The sequence below is a fragment of the Thamnophis sirtalis genome, unplaced genomic scaffold (genome assembly GCF_051295495.1).
Source record: "Thamnophis sirtalis isolate CommonGarterSnake01/CBP01778 unplaced genomic scaffold, rThaSir2_p1.2 scaffold_13, whole genome shotgun sequence".
In the NCBI taxonomy this organism is placed as follows: Eukaryota; Metazoa; Chordata; class Lepidosauria; order Squamata; family Natricidae; genus Thamnophis; species Thamnophis sirtalis.
Window position 1 is genome coordinate 12074324 of NW_028261393.1, and position 16684 is coordinate 12091007.

Sequence of the window (16684 nt, forward strand, 5' to 3'; positions counted from 1 at the left end):
AAAGATCTCAATGTGTGCTGAAATAAACCTACAGCTCTTTTCCCCAAGATTTGCCAGGAAACAAGACTTGTGCTCCCACCATGTTTTTAACTTGGATTATTAAATTAAACCTGCTTTTGGGATTCGCATACTACAATGTACTACAAATTAACCAGATAGGCAGTGACAGATGTTTCTCCATCAGGGCGCAAAGAGAAAATATCTGCTGTGAACTTTGCATAGGCATCAGGAAGGGCATCCAGCCAGTTAATTGAGAGACCGTACTTGAGAGACCGCCTACTGCCAATTACCTCCACGTGACCTATTAGATCTCATTGATTAGGCCTCCTCCGAGTTCCATCTGCCGGTCAATGCCGACTGGCAACTACGTGGAGGAGAGCCTTCTCGGTGGTAGCTCCGACCCTATGGAACGATCTCCCCGTGGAGATTCGTACCCTCACCACCCTCCAGACCTTCCGCACAGCCCTCAGAATCTGGCTATCCCGTCAGGCCTGGGGCTAAGACTGTAACCCGCCCGAATGGTATGAATGTTGTGTTTTTAATTATGTATTGTCTTATATGTTAAAAGTTTGTCTCCCCCTCCCTTTTGGGTTGTGAGCCGCCCTGAGTCCCCCCAGGGAAAAGGGCGGCATACAAATAAATTTCTACATTCTACATTCTAATGCTCCGCGCCATTCAGTTTGCCCCAACCCCACTCTGAAACAAGGGATCACAGGGTCATGTGCGTGTGCATGCATATATCAAGTATTACACTTTTTTATTTTTCCCTAATAATTTAGGAACTTAATAATTATTATATAAATATATAGTATATTTACTATAAATGATAATTTCCATTTTTGTATGCAAAGTCTTCCAAATGCACAATTTGTATGCATGTTTTTTAACTTTTTTGCATCCGGCAAAGATTTTGAGATGGGATGACAATCTCTGCACTGTTGTGTTGTTTTAGCACGTCACACCATTCTGATGAAAAACGTGGATGCCTCGGACATTATCAAGGCTCTTTTTGCCAATCAAAAAATGTAGACGTCTAAAACAAACAGATCACCTATGTAGGACATGATTACAATTCTGTGCATAATTGAGAGTAAGCTTCACAGAATCCAGAGCTTCAGAACCTGTCAGTTTGCAATCTTTAATTACAATTTAACTATTAGTAAATCGTTCACTACAGTATTTAATTATTAGCCTGATTAAGCTGCTGCATACTAACGGGGGGCCTTTTCAAAGGGGATTTCTAAATTCCTTTCTTAATCAACTTCTTTCTAACAGCTTTTCACTTATGGATTTTCTACCATTGTTTTATTTCCCAGGACTTTCTTGCAAGACTCCCATGCTGCATGTATGTGAATGGTACACCTACCAGTATTGTATTGTTCCATGTCTTGGCCAGGTTTCCGCAGAGGTGTGAAGTTGGGAATAGAAATCATTTTAATGCAACAAATGAAAGGTGGGTTCCTACCAGTTCGCACCTATTCGGTAGAACCGGTTCATCAAATCTACGAACTGGTTAGAAGAGGTTCCACCAGTGGACCCGGAAAGCAGGCCACACCTACAGAAGAGGTTCCAAAATTTTTGAAACCCACCACTGGTCCTTGGATAGGATTATTCTACACTATCATGCTCATATTTATAAAACTCAGTTCCTCTGGGAAAGGTAAGGATGACTACTGCGTTTGTGGTGCAATCAGAACATTGCGTGTGTTGAAGTTGTTTTAACGCAAACCAAAGATGCCTTTTAAAAAACAAGTTGACATCATATTCTTATGCATGCCAGTGCTGTGTGTGAGGTAATTTAAGGTGGTTCTGACAAGTGTCGTCAGCATCTTCATATCCGGTCACATGGGCGGCAAGCCACTCCCATCCGGTCACATGGGCAAGCCACTCCCACAAAGGAGGCCACACCCACAGAGTAGGTTCGAACAATTTTTGAAACCCACCACTGCAACAAATGAACCGTTCTGTTCTTTGCTCTGCAGGGCGACTCTGGAGGACCCCTAGTTTGCAACAATAAACTCCAAGGGGTCGTTTCCTGGGGGATGCAAATCTGTGCCCAACCTGGGAAGCCAGGAGTTTATACAAACATCTGCCAATTCGCCAAGTGGATTCGTGATACCATGCAGAGAAACTCCATCAACCAAGCCTGCTGGCGCGATAGGAAGATGTCACCATATTGGGATGCTGAAGTCAGAATAAATGCTCCCTGAAATTCAATATTAGCTTTCTTTTTTTTATTAAAAAGTTTTAATAAGTTTTACAATTGTATACCTTTCCCCTTCCCTCCCTCCCCCCCAATCCCACATCCCTTCCCACCGTCCGTCCCCCAACCTCCCAGAGCAAATAAAGGGTATAAACATTTAACAATCATACACTAAAATAAACTAACTTTAGCATCATACCTTCGCTTGTACTTTTGTAAAGATAACTTTAGATATATTGTAACATTCCTTGTATCTTCATTCAAAAGCTAACTGAAATTTCTTAGTCCCATATTTATTTTGAATATAATCAATCCATCTTCTCAATATTAGCTTTCGACAGCTTCCATTATGCCCCTTTTCCTAGACATTTATACAACCTCCAAAATTTGGTGGTGAAAGCAGAGGCATCATATACTACCAGGGGTGGGATTCAGCCGGTTTGGACCAGTTTGGGCGAACCGTTAGCACTGACGATCAGCTGAGAGCGAACCGGTTCTGTCACGTTCTGAGCATGCTCAATAAAGTTGTGTTTAAGCGGGAGTTACTCGACAGCTGATTTGCCGGTTGTTTGACAGCTCCGGGTATAAAAAGGGAGCTGTCCAACGAACAGCTGTCGTTCCTGTCTGAATCCGGTTTCTTCACTGTAAGCTTGTACTGTTAGGGAATAAACTTGTTAGCCTCTTTATTCCGGTCTCCGCTTCAGTTATTTCGGCTCGATCCAAGGTCCTGGCACACAATAGATTCACTCCAATGATCAAGTGGCCTGCCCGCCCTTGAGCTTTACTTACCTATATCCTCTCAGCTGATTAGCCCGGCAGAACGGATTGCCACACCTTAGCTGTGTTACTCCCCAAGAAGTAATATGGAAGGTACGTTTTGGTAAAACTGCACGCGTGCGCAGCGCATGTCAGGCATGGGTGCGCGCAAAGTGCATGCACGCAACACGTGATCGCCAAACCGGTTGTTAAACCAGCAGGATCCTACCATTGTATACTACTATAACCTCTAAACTGAAAGTTTAGAAACAATAATCACTTCCTTTTATATTAAAAAGGCACATATATTACCAAAGCCTATTAAAAAAAGACTCCATTGTTTCATGATCCCACCCTGCACTCCCAGCAGTGGACAAGACAACAAGTTGTTTCCCCCCCCAAAAAGAAAAAGATTTTTATAAGGATGAATGCAGGATATGGTGAAAGCCAATTTTACCCCATGTGGCATTGCTTCCTCCGGATTCCATCTGCTGGTCAATGTCAGCTGGCGATTCCCCGGGGCAGGGCCTTCTCTGTAGCTGCTCCATCCCTATGGAACGATCTCCCCGTGGAGATCCGGACCCTTACTACTCTTCCAGCCTTCCAAAAAGCGATTAAGACCTGGCTGTTCTGGCAGGCCTGGGGCTATTGATTTATCCAGCCCCATTCTAAGCTGTATGAATGTTGTGAAATTTTAATGTCTGTTCTTTTTAATTTTTATATGTTCCCCCTTCCTGCCTTTATTTGTAAGCCGCCCTGAGTCTCTTGAGAGTGGGCGGCATACAAATCCTAATAAACTGCAAACTGCTTAGGTTTTTCAGCCACGTGAAAATCAGACATTTTAATTGGCAGAACTAGAATTAACCAATGGTTCCATTGCTGGGTACAGGATGCCCTCTTCTGGTACTTGGTCTCCCCAGCAGCAGCGTTTCAAATGATTTGCTCTACAAGCTGGTTTTTATACAGACAGTTCTCAACTTACGACAATTGAGCCCAGAATTCCAGTTTTAACTCGAGACATCCCATGACAGGATGTGAAGTTAACTTCGTTAACCGTCATTAAGTGAATGCCACGGTTGTTAGGCAAATCCATTTTCTCCAATGGGTGTATTTTGCTGGAAACTGGAAGTAAACGCCAAATAAAAATGGCAAACCATGGGTTATGTGACAGTGGGATGCTGCAAAGAGTTGTAAAGATGAGCCAGTTGTCCAAAATGCAATCACATGATTACAAAAAGGGCGTGTGGCCACCAAAACGGGTCATAAACCGCTCTGGGAAAGTTCATCATAACTTTGAACGGGTCATTTATTGACTGGTCATTAATTGGAGGACTATCTGTAAGCATCATTTCCACAAGTAAGAAATCTTTCTTTGCCCTTTCACTCATTGCCCCTTGTCAATGTAGTGCCTTTTCTTTGTCCTTCAGAAAAAGATACTTCACAGATGCAAGTTCAACAGTGAACTTAAGAGAGAAGTACATGGACACATTAACTTGTTACAGGAGTGAGATGCTACCTGAACTGGTAGTAAAAAAATAATAATGCTGGAAATGCGAATCAATACACGGAACATATCGCCATTTATGGTGGACCTGTGAGGAGGCTAAACATTTTTGGAAAAGGATCAAAAACTGGCTGGAGGCAATAACAGGGGTTAAAATAGAATGGAAACCTGAAGTTTTTTTTATTAGGAATTATATCTGTGAAATACAAAAAAGAAATCCAGTATTTAATACTACGTATAATTACGGCGGCAAGGATTGCCTTTGCCCAGAAATGGAAAAACAAATTAATCCCAAGCGAAATGAAATAATAAGAAAGGTTATGGACTGTGCCGAAATGGATAAACTAACTAAAGAAATCCAGGGAAAAGAAGAATCAGAATTCTACCAGATATGGGATAAATGGTATAGGTGGATGGAGGAAAGAAACAAAAATCAATGAAGGAATATAATAAAACTCAAAAAATAATAGTTATGAGTAAAATAAGAGGGTTAAGAATGGTGAAATCCAAATGAAATACAATAGAAGGAGAAATAATATAAGGTGAGCGGTATCGATTGATGATTGCTATTATAAAGAACAGGAAGTTCCTGTTCGTATTGTAGTGTATAAATGTGGCGTACGTCTAATTTTTGTGTGTGTTTATTTTACATTTGTTAATAAAAATCTTTTTAAAAAATGCTAGAAATCACGCAGCACAGCTGATTGTTCGAACTTTTTAAAAACCTTTTTAAAGCATTTTTTTACTACTGGTTCGCCTGAAGCGACTTGTTGTATACCTGAGCCCACAAAATAGGAAACAAAGTCAGATGTTTATTACTGTGGCAAAAAATACTGCTGCTTCTGTATAATGCTAAATAAATAATAAAAATATAAGTATCCAGAGAAGGCAATTCCTACTACTGTTGGTGTATGCAGGGAGAAAATATTTTTTTCAGTATTAACTGCTGTGCAACATCAATAAAATGGTATAATCTACATTGTCAGAACTGACCCAAATTACTTTTTATAATTAAAAAATTGAGTTTGCAACAGTCCAACCTTAATGGGGTGAAGTAATAGTTGGGCTTGCAAACAGAGTAAGTAATCTAGATTTATGTTGTGCGTAGACCACTTCATCCTGTGATATTGAACCAGCTGCATTTCAAGGTGTAATACAATCCTAAACTGCAGCCAATATTAACTAGACTTAGTAAAAACAAGAGTTGCATAAGCCATGGTTCAAAGGTTTCTTTATTCAGCCAACCCACAGTTAGTGTAATAATGTGGAGGAGAAAATTTTTTTACAAACATGTATGCTGAAGTTTATACTTGTTGCCTTAAATTATGGCTTGGCACAAATTCTAAACCAGAATGATAAAGATTCATGTTCCACATGCTGGGACAAAAACAAAAATACAGATGGATCTTCCTTTCCCAAACTGGAAAACAGAGTTGGAAACAGGTGTTGTTTTTGTAAAACAACATTTATACACACATATGAGCCTAGAATGTTATGTTACTAAGGAGAATAAACTTTCACTTCTGGCCCAATGCACAATTTTGCTTTTCCAATTTTCCAATTATTTTGCTTGGATCTTTCTAGAGATTACAGTATCACATATTATTCCAGAAGAACACACATGGACCTTCCACAATGCTCAACATATGTCCATAAGGCCTTATGGATATTGTAGTCCAAAACACCTGAAGGATACCAGACTAGTTATCGTTGTTTCAATTCTGGGACTTAATCTAGTCTGAGATCCATAATAAAGATAAGTGATTTGATTCTATGGCTGACTTGAACAAAGGAGGGAAACCACTTATTATTGCCGCAAAACACACCCAATATGGATGGACATAAAAGTAAACTAAATGATAAAAGAAAAACACGAGTTTTAATAAAAGTGAAAAGACTTTGAATCCATTCCATTAGGTGCAAACAATATTTTTTGTATCGCTTTTTTTGGTGGGGGGATTCATTAAAACAAATTCAGATTGTAGGGAAATCCATACAAAAATTCTAAAGTTTTCCATTAACTTTTGGTTCTCAAAAAACCTATAATTTCTTTCTTCCTAATCGATCTGCAGTTGTCAATAAAATACTTGATCTACTGTAAAAAGGACTTCTTTAAAAATAAAGCTTTTATTGCAACTGCAATATCAAAAGTATACAGAGCGCCATCATTTCTGAAGCTGCCACAGGTATGCCAGGAATATGATCCCATCGCTCAGTTCAATCAAGAAAAAGGATTCTCCTCCACAGTCTCATCTTCATCTTTAGAAACATAGATAGCCTGGTTCCGCCTTTTGATTTTCTTGGGGCCAACTGTCCCTCCTTTGTTCTCATCGCTTAGGCGCTTCAAAGACTTCTCATCGGGACTTGGTTCCTCGGCCTGATTTTCATTGCTGGATTTCTCCAGTTCATCTTCTACAATATCCAGGGTGTCGTTGGGGGACACTACCATAGAACTGGGCAGGCTTCTGATATCAGAAAAGATTTCCGAAGTATTGCAGGAAAGGTCAGAGGATGGTCCTTCTGAAATCTCCAAGTTGTCATCATCACAGCTATCATCATCGTCCAGTAATATTTCATCAGGGTTCAAAGAAATTAAACTAGAGACTTCGGCACTAGACTCCATCATCGATCCAGTAGTGTCTAGTCCTTCTTCTTCCCTTTCCTCCTCCTCCTCTTCCTCCTCCTCCTCTTCACCCCGATGCACATCAGCTCTGTGCTCGTCCTTCCGTTGTTGAATTTTAGCATTGATGTCCACAAGGCCGAACCGGGCACAAAACTCGGTCGTCTGGGGGCTGATTCTATGAATCAAGTCAGTCTTTTGCTGGGACTTGTTTGAATTGTAACAAGCCTCTGTGTTGCTGAAGTTCTGGGGAATCACAAGGTCATGGTTGGCCTCTTCCAAAAGCTTCTTAATATCTTCTTCCGTGACACTGTAGTCCCATCTGCAAAAAGGGAAAAGCTCAGAGTTTCAGTGAAATGAGCCCTCCCTATTCTGTAAAATCTCTACATGCTTTAATCAGGAGCGAAGAAATTATGGAACTCCATTCAGTTGTATCCATAACCAGCCGATAACCCGGTGTTGCCCGAGTATTTATATGTAGGGGGAAATTTCCGGACCTAATGTAATTTCTAACGTTGGATTTTCCTCCTTACCAGAGGGAGCCCCCTTGTGGAGTACTGTGAAGCTGCTACCATGGCAACTCCACTGTGCTGCACAGTAGAAGCCATTTTAAGGCACAACAGGCTGTATCTTAACAGAATACACACCCCAAGGGGTTTTAGGGGTGTCTTATCCCCCACAATATTTTTCTACAGAGGGTAAGTCATCTGTGCACCAAGTTTGATTGAAATTGCTCAATTCCAGAGATATGCTGAAACACCCCCCCACACACACACAAACACACGTAGATAAATAGATAAATAGATAGATAGATAGATAATAAATAGATATATAGATATAGATATATATAGATAATAGATAATAGATATATAGATTAGATATAGATATAGATTACTGGCCATACTTCCTACAGCTACCCAAAGTTGTAATTCAGCATCATCTGAAATAGGCTCCTAGGCTGTCCACTCTTGTTTTTTATTGTTACTTAACAGGGCTTTGACCCATATGGGCAGAAGCTGGTAGACACAAAGCACAGATAGTCCTCGACTTACAATAGTTTGTTTAGTGACCATTCAAAGTTACGACGGCACTGAAAAAAGTAGCTTATGGCCATTTTCCACCCTTGCGACCACTGCAGCATGGTCCCCATGGTCACCTAATCAAAATTCAGACAGCTGGCAACTGACTCATATTTATGACAGTTGCAGTGTCCCTGGATTACATGATCACTTTTCCCCACCTTCCGATAAGCAAAGTCAACGGGGCAGCCCGATTCACTTAACAACCGTCTTACTAACCAATGTAACGATATACGCTTGAACAACTGCGGCAAGAAAGGTTGTTAAATGGGGCAAAACTCACTTAACAAATGCCTTGCTTATCAATACAAATTTGGGGCTCAATTGTGGTCGTACGTTGAGGACTACTACCTCTATACAAAGTCTTTTAGTCCCAAGTAAGGCTGAGAAACCTGGTCTACACTTTTACACTTCTACAGATCCATGTCCCGGGCCCGGAGTTTGACACCCCTGGCTTACATGGTTGAATCTTCTTGTAAAAGCAACGGCATTTGGTACTGAACTATATTTTTTGCTTTTTATTCCAACACAGCGCTCGTGGCTTTACTAGGCACAAGTGCACGGACTGACCAGTCAGTCATGCGGCCCGGGAGTGGGCTGCGGCCCACTGGTTGGGGACCCCTCTTCTAGAACTTCAGACTGAATTTAACCAGCCCACAAGATTACGGTACACCTACTTTTCATGCAGTCCATTATTTTCAGGCATGTTCCAGTTACAAGGAGAGACGTTAACGAGATCATTAGTAGCCTTCAGGACAGCAATCCACTCGGGGTCATATTCCAGACAGGCGGAAGCAGTGGGGTTGTGTTCGATCTCTACAATCTTAAGAGAGGAATGAGAAATCAAGAGAGGCGTCTTGGTTCTCACAACAGAGAAAAGACAATCGCGAACTTCAGGCGGGGATACCTGAACGATACAAGTCGACTTTTAACAGTTCATTTAGCGGCTGTCCAAAGTTACAACAGCCCTGGAAAAAGTGACTTATGGCCGTTTTTCACACTTAACTACCGTTGCAGCCTCCCTGGGGTCATGCGAACAAAACGGAGACACTTGGCAATGGACTCATATTGATGACGGTTGCAGAGTGCCGGGGTCATATGATCTCCTTTGGTTGACAAGCAAAGTCGGTGGGAAAGCCCAGATTCACTTAACAACCATGCTATTAACTGAACAACCATGTTACTAATTTAACAACTGCAGTGACTCGCTGAAAATCAAGCTCATCAGATGTTACATCTTTTCTATCCTGCTCTACGGAGTAGAGAGTTGGTCTCAGGCAGCAAACCACGTGAAGAAACTAGAAGCATGTGAAATGTGGATTTACAGGCGGCTGTTACGTATAAGCTGGGCTGACAAAATCAGAAATGAGGAGGGGATAAGCCGCCTGGGAAAGCCAAGGGAGATCATCAAAACAATTAAAAAGCGAAAGTTAGAATATTTTAGACACGTGATGCGACACCTGGAAAAATATGGCATACTTTCACTTAATCCTCCAGGGAAAGATTGATGGCAAATGAGGTCCAGGCAGAAGAATCATGGCTTCAAAACCTAAGGGACTGGATGGGCAAAACTCAACAGCACTTTTTCATGCGGCTGTTGACAAAAATAGGATTGCCAACATGATTGCCAACGTCCGATGATGGATATGGCACAAGAAGTGACTCACTTAACAATGATGCCAAAAAACTTCATAAAATGGGGTAAAATCGCTAAACAACTATCTCAGTTAGCAACAGAAGTTTTGGGCTCAGCTGTGGCCGTGCGTCAAGGATTACCTGTACATCGGAAGCCGAACCATAAAGCAGATGTGCAGCATCTTTACTAGGGGCCAAAAATGATCTTAGTGGGTTTCAATCTGGACCTGTGAACCTAAAGGCTTTCACTCCAGGTTATTGATACTATTCGCTTCGCCCAGATTTGTGTCAAAGTATAAAGCTGGAAAGGCATAAATTGAGGAGGGAAGGCCTACGAGCAGAAATTCCCTTTGGTGTTGTTACTGCCTATTGAGCAAGACTCTCATATGTAAATTGATGAGCTACTCCAAGTATGTCATGCTCACAGTTAAACTCCTTCTCCCAGACTGGGTCAATCAAGTGAAGGGCAGCCTTCAACCATTGACTGATGAAATTAAGATCGGATGCACATGCAAGTTCAGATGAGGTTAAAAAACCAAAACCAAAATGAAAGCACACCCGCAAAGTGGTTAGGCTAATCATTTTGCTCTCCTCCCACAGAAGACTCCGTTGTATCTTACAACGGAGTTATTAGGACGCATTAATCCTAATGCGTCCAAACAGAAAATCTGAAAGTTGTTTTACCTGAAGGAAATCTCTGTGGGGCAGGCATTTATCCAGAGCCAGAAACTTGGTTGTTTTGGGTTGCTCTTCGCTGTTTTCAGCCTAAAAAGCAGGAACAGGGACAATCATATTGTGAGAGGCCTCCCCCTGCGGCATTTTTTAAGGTTCGATTTTTAAAGTTCAGGATAACATGATATGATTTCTAGCTTCTATTGCCTAAATACCACTGTACTCAGCGTCATCTGTATTCTATAATGTAGTGTTTTCCTCAACTTTGGTTTAGTTTAGTTTAGTTTGTCATTGCACATCGTACAACGAAAATGCCATCTTTAGTGTACATTGTAAGTATAAAAATAAAAACACAAACACGCATCCTTCACATGCTATATATTGGTGTCTTCTAAGATATGTGGACTTCAGCTCCCAGATCTTGTCCTTTAAGACAACAGGCCAGAAGTGGTGAGAATCCCACCATTTGAGTTGATATTATTTTACTATTGTGGATTTCCTTTTCCCCACAATATGGCCGTTCTTTACCGTTGCTTTAATTGATTTTATAACTGGTTTTAATCTACTGTAACCTGTCCCGAGTCAATGGCGAGTGGGTAACCTTTAAACAGTGAAATAATAAGTGAATAAGTAAGTAACAATCTTGGTATTCCTTTAAGAAGCTGGTATCTTTCAACTATTATAGTTTGAAACAGACGGTCTTTGAGTACTAACGTTATTCCTGTGATACATTTTGCAAAATTGGGAGATTATGTTCACCGTTAAAAGATCTCTCCAGCTTTCATTACATTGTACTCAATTTACAGAAAGCAACACACCCACACACCCAAATCCTGTACATTGCTCACCTCTGGAGGTCTCCAACCTTGGCAAATTTAAAACTGGGCTGTCGGTCTGAGCTCCGAGCTTGGCGATTTGGTTGCAAACGTTTTGTCACCATTCAAGGAGACATCGTGGGTGCCCTTTGAATTGTGCTCGTGCACTGACATCTTCTCGAACGGTGATGAAACGTTTGCAACCAAATCGCCAAGCTCGGAGCGCAGACCGACAGCCCAACTGCCAATCCAAGCTACTTATATTCAAATACATTTCGAATTTAAAACTTGTGGACTTCATCTCCCAGAACACCCCAGCCTTCTGGGAGATGAAGTCCACAAGTTTTAAATTCTGGGAGTTGAAGTCCACAAATCTTAATATTGTCCTGACTGGAGACCTGTGTCTTACCTGATGCTGCATTAATGCTGCAAACTTGACATGCAAATGAGCCGAAAACCAGTAACTGGGTTTCAAATGCTGCAGTAGTTCTGATGCCGCTGGGCTCCCTAAGGTGTTGCTCTCCACTTCTGAGCGGAAGAAGGATTTCTTCTTAAGGAGCAATGCCTTGTTTCCGTAGTGATAGATACGCCTAGGCCAGTCGTGGGACAAAAATACGTCCATGGGCTGCTTGAGCTGTCAAGCCGAAACCAACAACAGAAGTGAAGTGAAATTGTTGCCACTGATGCTCAAGGAAAGATAGCAGGGCAGGTGCAAAGAACTCTCAAGACAGTTTTATTTCACTATACTGAATCCTAGCAAAGTTTTATGGTTTTATTATCTAGAGCAGTGTCCCCCAGCTTTTTGGGCACCAGGGACTGGCTCCGTGGAAGGAGGTTTTTCTATGGACCAGAAGGGGCGTGGGTTTGTGCACTGCCTGTATCCCCCAGGTGTGGCTTCACTTGTTTTCACAGCCTGGTTTCTCACATGCCGTAGCCCAGTGCCGGCCCACGGAGTGGGGGTTGGGGTCCCCTGCTCTAGAGGGAGGCTTGATTGGTTGTAATTTTGATTTACTTCCATTGTTGCATTGATTTGCTTTGTAGTTGGCCGTAGTTGTCTTTTGAGTTGAGCTGGTTATAAAATCTGTCAGTCAACATGGGGATAAATACATTAAGGCTATTAGATCCTATTGAAGAATTCTTCTGAGGGAGATGGGCAATATAGAAATGTGGAATATAAATGAATTAATAAATTAAGAACACTCACGGAGAAGCAAAACATATGGACTTTGTTAAATATAAACCAGATTTGCACAAAGCATTTCACATTAGAATAGAATAACAGAGTTGGAAGGGACCTTGGAGGTCTTCAAGTCCAGCCCCCTACTTAGGCAGGAAACTCTATATACCATTTCAGACAAAACTAATATGATTCCAGCTTACCTGTCGAACAGCCATTATGGTTTGTAATGTATTGGGTTATCATGTAGTATGTATGCAACAAGTGATTAATTCAATAAATTATGGTTCAGCAAACCATGATTGGGCATAAGATATGAAAAGAGATACAGAGATCATCTTCAGAAAGAGACCTTCCATAATCAATCCAGATTTAATGCTGGAGTTTTGCAACAACTAGACGGTTGTGGTGTCCTAGGAGCTATGTGATCCCCTTTTGTAACCTTCAGACAAGCAAAATCAATGGGGAATCCAGATTCACTTAACAACCATGTTACTATTGACAAATGCAATGATTCACTTAACTAACCATGGTGGCAAGAAAAGTCGTAAAATGGGGCAAAGCCACCGTACATGTTTCACTTAGCTACACAAATTTTGGGTTCAATTGTGGTTGTAACTCAGGGGCTACCTGTATAAAGAAGAGCCCAATATATGACAAGGTGATTATTTAGATTTACCTGCTTCAGCTTGAAAACTTCAATATTCCTTACATGATAGATGCTTCGTACTGTTTCCTGGTTGTAAGGAGGATACTCAAAGTGACCTGAAACAAGTTCAGAAGCATCAACTTGAAACGTCAAGAAATGTCTTTAGTTCACAAAGACAGACCCTGGGTCATACCTGCAGAGCGGAATCCAAGACTCTAGGCTAAAGTACCAACTTAAAAATAAAATCCCAGAAAGGGGTAATTGATCAGCCACCTCTGTATCATGCCCAAAAAATTGCATAGATTAATCTAAGTTTGATAAAGTTGAATTCAAAGACAAAGAAGATGTGAATTTAACAGGAAGAGCAGCTAGACTGAAAATCGTGCTGCGCTTGAGCTTATCCCTCTGGTTTCAACAAAAATTGAAAAGAGAGTAAGAGTTGGCTGAGTCCAAGGAAAACAATCTGATAACAAATTTGACTGTTATCAAAATATGGGAGACATACAAACAGGGCCACTCAGGCAGAGGAATGGCTTTTGAAACATGGCGATCACTAGAATTCTTACATAATGTCTCTTTAGCTTTTCTACCTGATGAGAAATCATTCCATTCTTGTGTGTTTGTTTCATTAGTTCCAATCTAACTTCAGCAGTAGCCTGAGAGGGATTTTTGAGATTGCATTAGCCAAATAACCCAAGATGAAACTTTAATTTCAGATCCTATTTTGACAACCCAGCTTCCCAGTCTCCTTCTTGTGTCATATTCACAATCATGTTGGTGATCCTATTTTTATCAACAGCCACATGAAAAAGTGCTGTTGAGTTTTGTTCAAATCGATCCCTTAGATTTTGAAGTTATGACGTTCTTCTTCTGCCTGGACCTCATTTGCCTTCAATCTTTCCCCGGAGGTTTAAGTGAAGGATGCCATATTTTTCTGGGTGTCGCATCACATGTCCAAAATATTCTTTCGCTTTTTAAATGATTTTGATGATTTCCCTTGACTTTTCCAGGCGGTTTACATTACAGCTTCCCATTACAGTTATTCAATCCTAAACTTATATATCAATATATCAATAACAATAAAAGCAGTAAAAAGCACTAGAACCTCAAGCCACACAAATGTTAATGGTCCATTTGCTTAAAACAAGAGCTTGAAGAATCACTCACACATACCTCTTCTGTAATCATGACCTTTGAAAATACCAGAGAGGCCACCAATTCTCAACCCTCGGTACCTGACAACTCCGGCATAACCTGTAGAGAATAATAAAACAACCTTGACCAAGAGATGCAGGAAACATCACCTAGGCAAAAAGCAACCATTTTAAATCCAGAACGTCCAGATAAACAATTGAACAGGAAGGCTCCTCCCTAATTCTCAAGGCTCAAAATATCTTAAAAAGTTGCACAGCGGTTAAAATGTCCCATGGAAAAAAATAAAGAGGGGAGAACCTGTTACAACATCCCGAAGCAAACTGCTGTAGTTAAAGTGTTTTTATGATGTTCTGCGTGATGGGCAGATGTATAAATAGATAAATAAATAAAACAGAACCACCACGTTGTCTCATCCATGTAGGATTCCACCCTTTCTCCCTTTCTACATCAAGCATTTGATACTATCAAGCCAGAAAGCAAAAGGAACAATACCAAGGTAATAGATGTTGGGGGCCACCCATCCACCATATGGTAACTCCTGCAAGTGGTTGGAGGCCTCGTGGTTGCCACCAATGAAGATAGTCAGGATAGGTGCTTTCTTCTCTCCAGAATAATATCTAGGAAAAGACAGTTGGAAGTTTGAGCTCCAGGTTAAAGATCCAGGTTTTTTATTTTATTTTGATATCCTCTACTTAGGAGAAGTCACAGAAACACAATTAATTAACCCTTTCAATAGGAACTGAAGGGAATGGACTTGCCAAATAGGTATGGCTGGTAGGCATAAAATTATAGCTGTGCTAGTCAAGTTCAGCAGCTCTGTGGGCCCCCACTCTCATAGAATAGAATAACAGAGTTGGAAGGGGCCTTGGAGGTCTTCTAGTCCAACCCTCAGCTCAGGCAGGAAACCCTATGCCATTTCAGACAAATGGTTGTCCACTCTCTTCTTTAAAACTTCCAGAGTTGGGAGCATTCACAACTTCTGGAGGCAATTGTTCTCACTGTCAGAACATTTCTCCTTAGTTCTAGGTTGCTTCTTTTCTTGATTAGTTTCTATCCATATTGGGAGAAAACTCTAAACCAGATCCCCGTCTACTAATCTTGTTTACTACTCCCAATGTTGCTTCTCTCCTTGATTAGTTTCCACCCATTGCTTCTTGTCCTGCCCTCAGGTGCTTTGGAGAATAGTTTGACTCCCTCTTCTTTGTGGCAGCCTCTGAGATATTGGAACACTGCTATCATGTCCCCCCTAGTCCTTCTTTTCATCAGTCTAGACATACTCAGTTCCAGCAACCGTTCTTTATTTTTATTTTTTATAAATTTTCTTCATAAACACATTTTTGAAAAACAGTGCATTGTCAGGCTATACCATTTACAAATAAAAAAGACCCCAAAAAGAAGAGTGGTGTTAAACATTGACATACAAGCTAACAACAATAAGTGATATAGTAACTATTGTAATAATATAACCCAAAAGCTTTTAGCTAAGTTTTTTCTTACATTATAGCAATAATGAAATTATAGCTGTGCTAATCAAGTTCTGTGGGCCCCCACTCTCATAGAATAGAATAACAGAGTTGGAAGGGATCTTGGGGGTCTTCTAGTCCAACCCTCAGCTAAGGCAGGAAACCCTATGCCATTTCCGACAAATAATAGTAATACAGTAACAACAGTGTTGTTGGGTTGAGTAGGGAACCCTGTCTCACCCAGGGAAATCATTGCCCCCACCCCCACCCCTCTTTGGCCCTGAGATGCCAAAATAATTCTGCGATTCTGACTGGGAAGGGAAGCTGAGGGTCCCCCCCCCCCCGTCTTGTTCTCGAGATCCCCGGCCTGTCTCTTTGCTGCTTCCAGCAAAAGGAAGGAAAAATAAAAGTGCCTTTCCTCCCCACCCAAAAAATTGCTCAAAACTGGTGCAAAAATAACTTTTCCTATCAAGATTTTTGCACAACCCCGCGTGTACGATAAAGTGTTCAGAGAGCTTGCACGCGTCTACACGTCATGCACACTGCGTTCTAAGAGTCGCCACGTCTTTTTGTTGTTGTTGTTGTTGACATCGTGGCGCCCCACAACTCACAACGTTTCGCTCGGCTCTCCGCCTGCAAAGGATCTCCCCACCCCCCCCCGCCCTCCCCAGTCTCCCCACTCACTTGGCAAAGCCTCCCAACTGGCGGTACTTGGAGGGCACCGCCATGCAGCGCAGGTCGGCCGCGTTGCGCACGGCTTGGAAATCCCCGGCGCAGAGCAGCAAATCCGGCCGGGCGTCGCCGTGGCGTTGCTCCAGCAGCTGCAGAGTCTCGTACAGTTTATCCAGCGCGCCATGACAGCAGCCGGCCACCGCCACCTTCATCTTTCCCCGCCGGGACGGGACATGCGCGCTTTCGTCGGCCGGCCCCTCTCACGCAGGCGCCCGGAAGCAAAC

At 41.7% G+C, this 16684-nt stretch overlaps 1 protein-coding gene across 1 annotated transcript; it reads right to left on the bottom strand.

Moving 5' to 3' along the window:
- Positions 1 to 5677: 5677 nt before the first annotated feature.
- DBR1 (debranching RNA lariats 1) lies at positions 5678 to 16661 on the bottom strand. The gene is made up of 8 exons (XM_087727051.1): positions 16413 to 16661; positions 14758 to 14882; positions 14284 to 14364; positions 13141 to 13226; positions 11694 to 11918; positions 10482 to 10562; positions 8840 to 8985; positions 5678 to 7405 (listed from the first exon to the last, which is right to left on the bottom strand). The coding sequence occupies exons 1-8, from the start codon at positions 16610 to 16612 to the stop codon at positions 6685 to 6687; spliced, it is 1665 nt and encodes a 554-aa protein (XP_087583177.1). The 5' UTR covers positions 16613 to 16661; the 3' UTR covers positions 5678 to 6684.
- Between the last annotated feature and the right edge of the window lie 23 nt (positions 16662 to 16684).

Bases quoted from the DNA above. Each gene is read 5' to 3' on its own strand.
- DBR1 (XM_087727051.1), bottom strand. From the start codon at position 16,612: ATGAAGGTGGCGGTGGCCGGCTGCTGTCATGGCGCGCTGGATAAACTG. The intron at 14,883-16,412 runs GTGAGTGGGGAG...GTCTTTTCCTAG, and splicing joins CAGTTGGGAGGCTTTGCCAA to ATATTATTCTGGAGAGAAGA. The intron at 8,986-10,481 runs GTAAAACAACTT...TCCTCTCTTAAG, and splicing joins CCCACAGAGATTTCCTTCAG to ATTGTAGAGATCGAACACAA.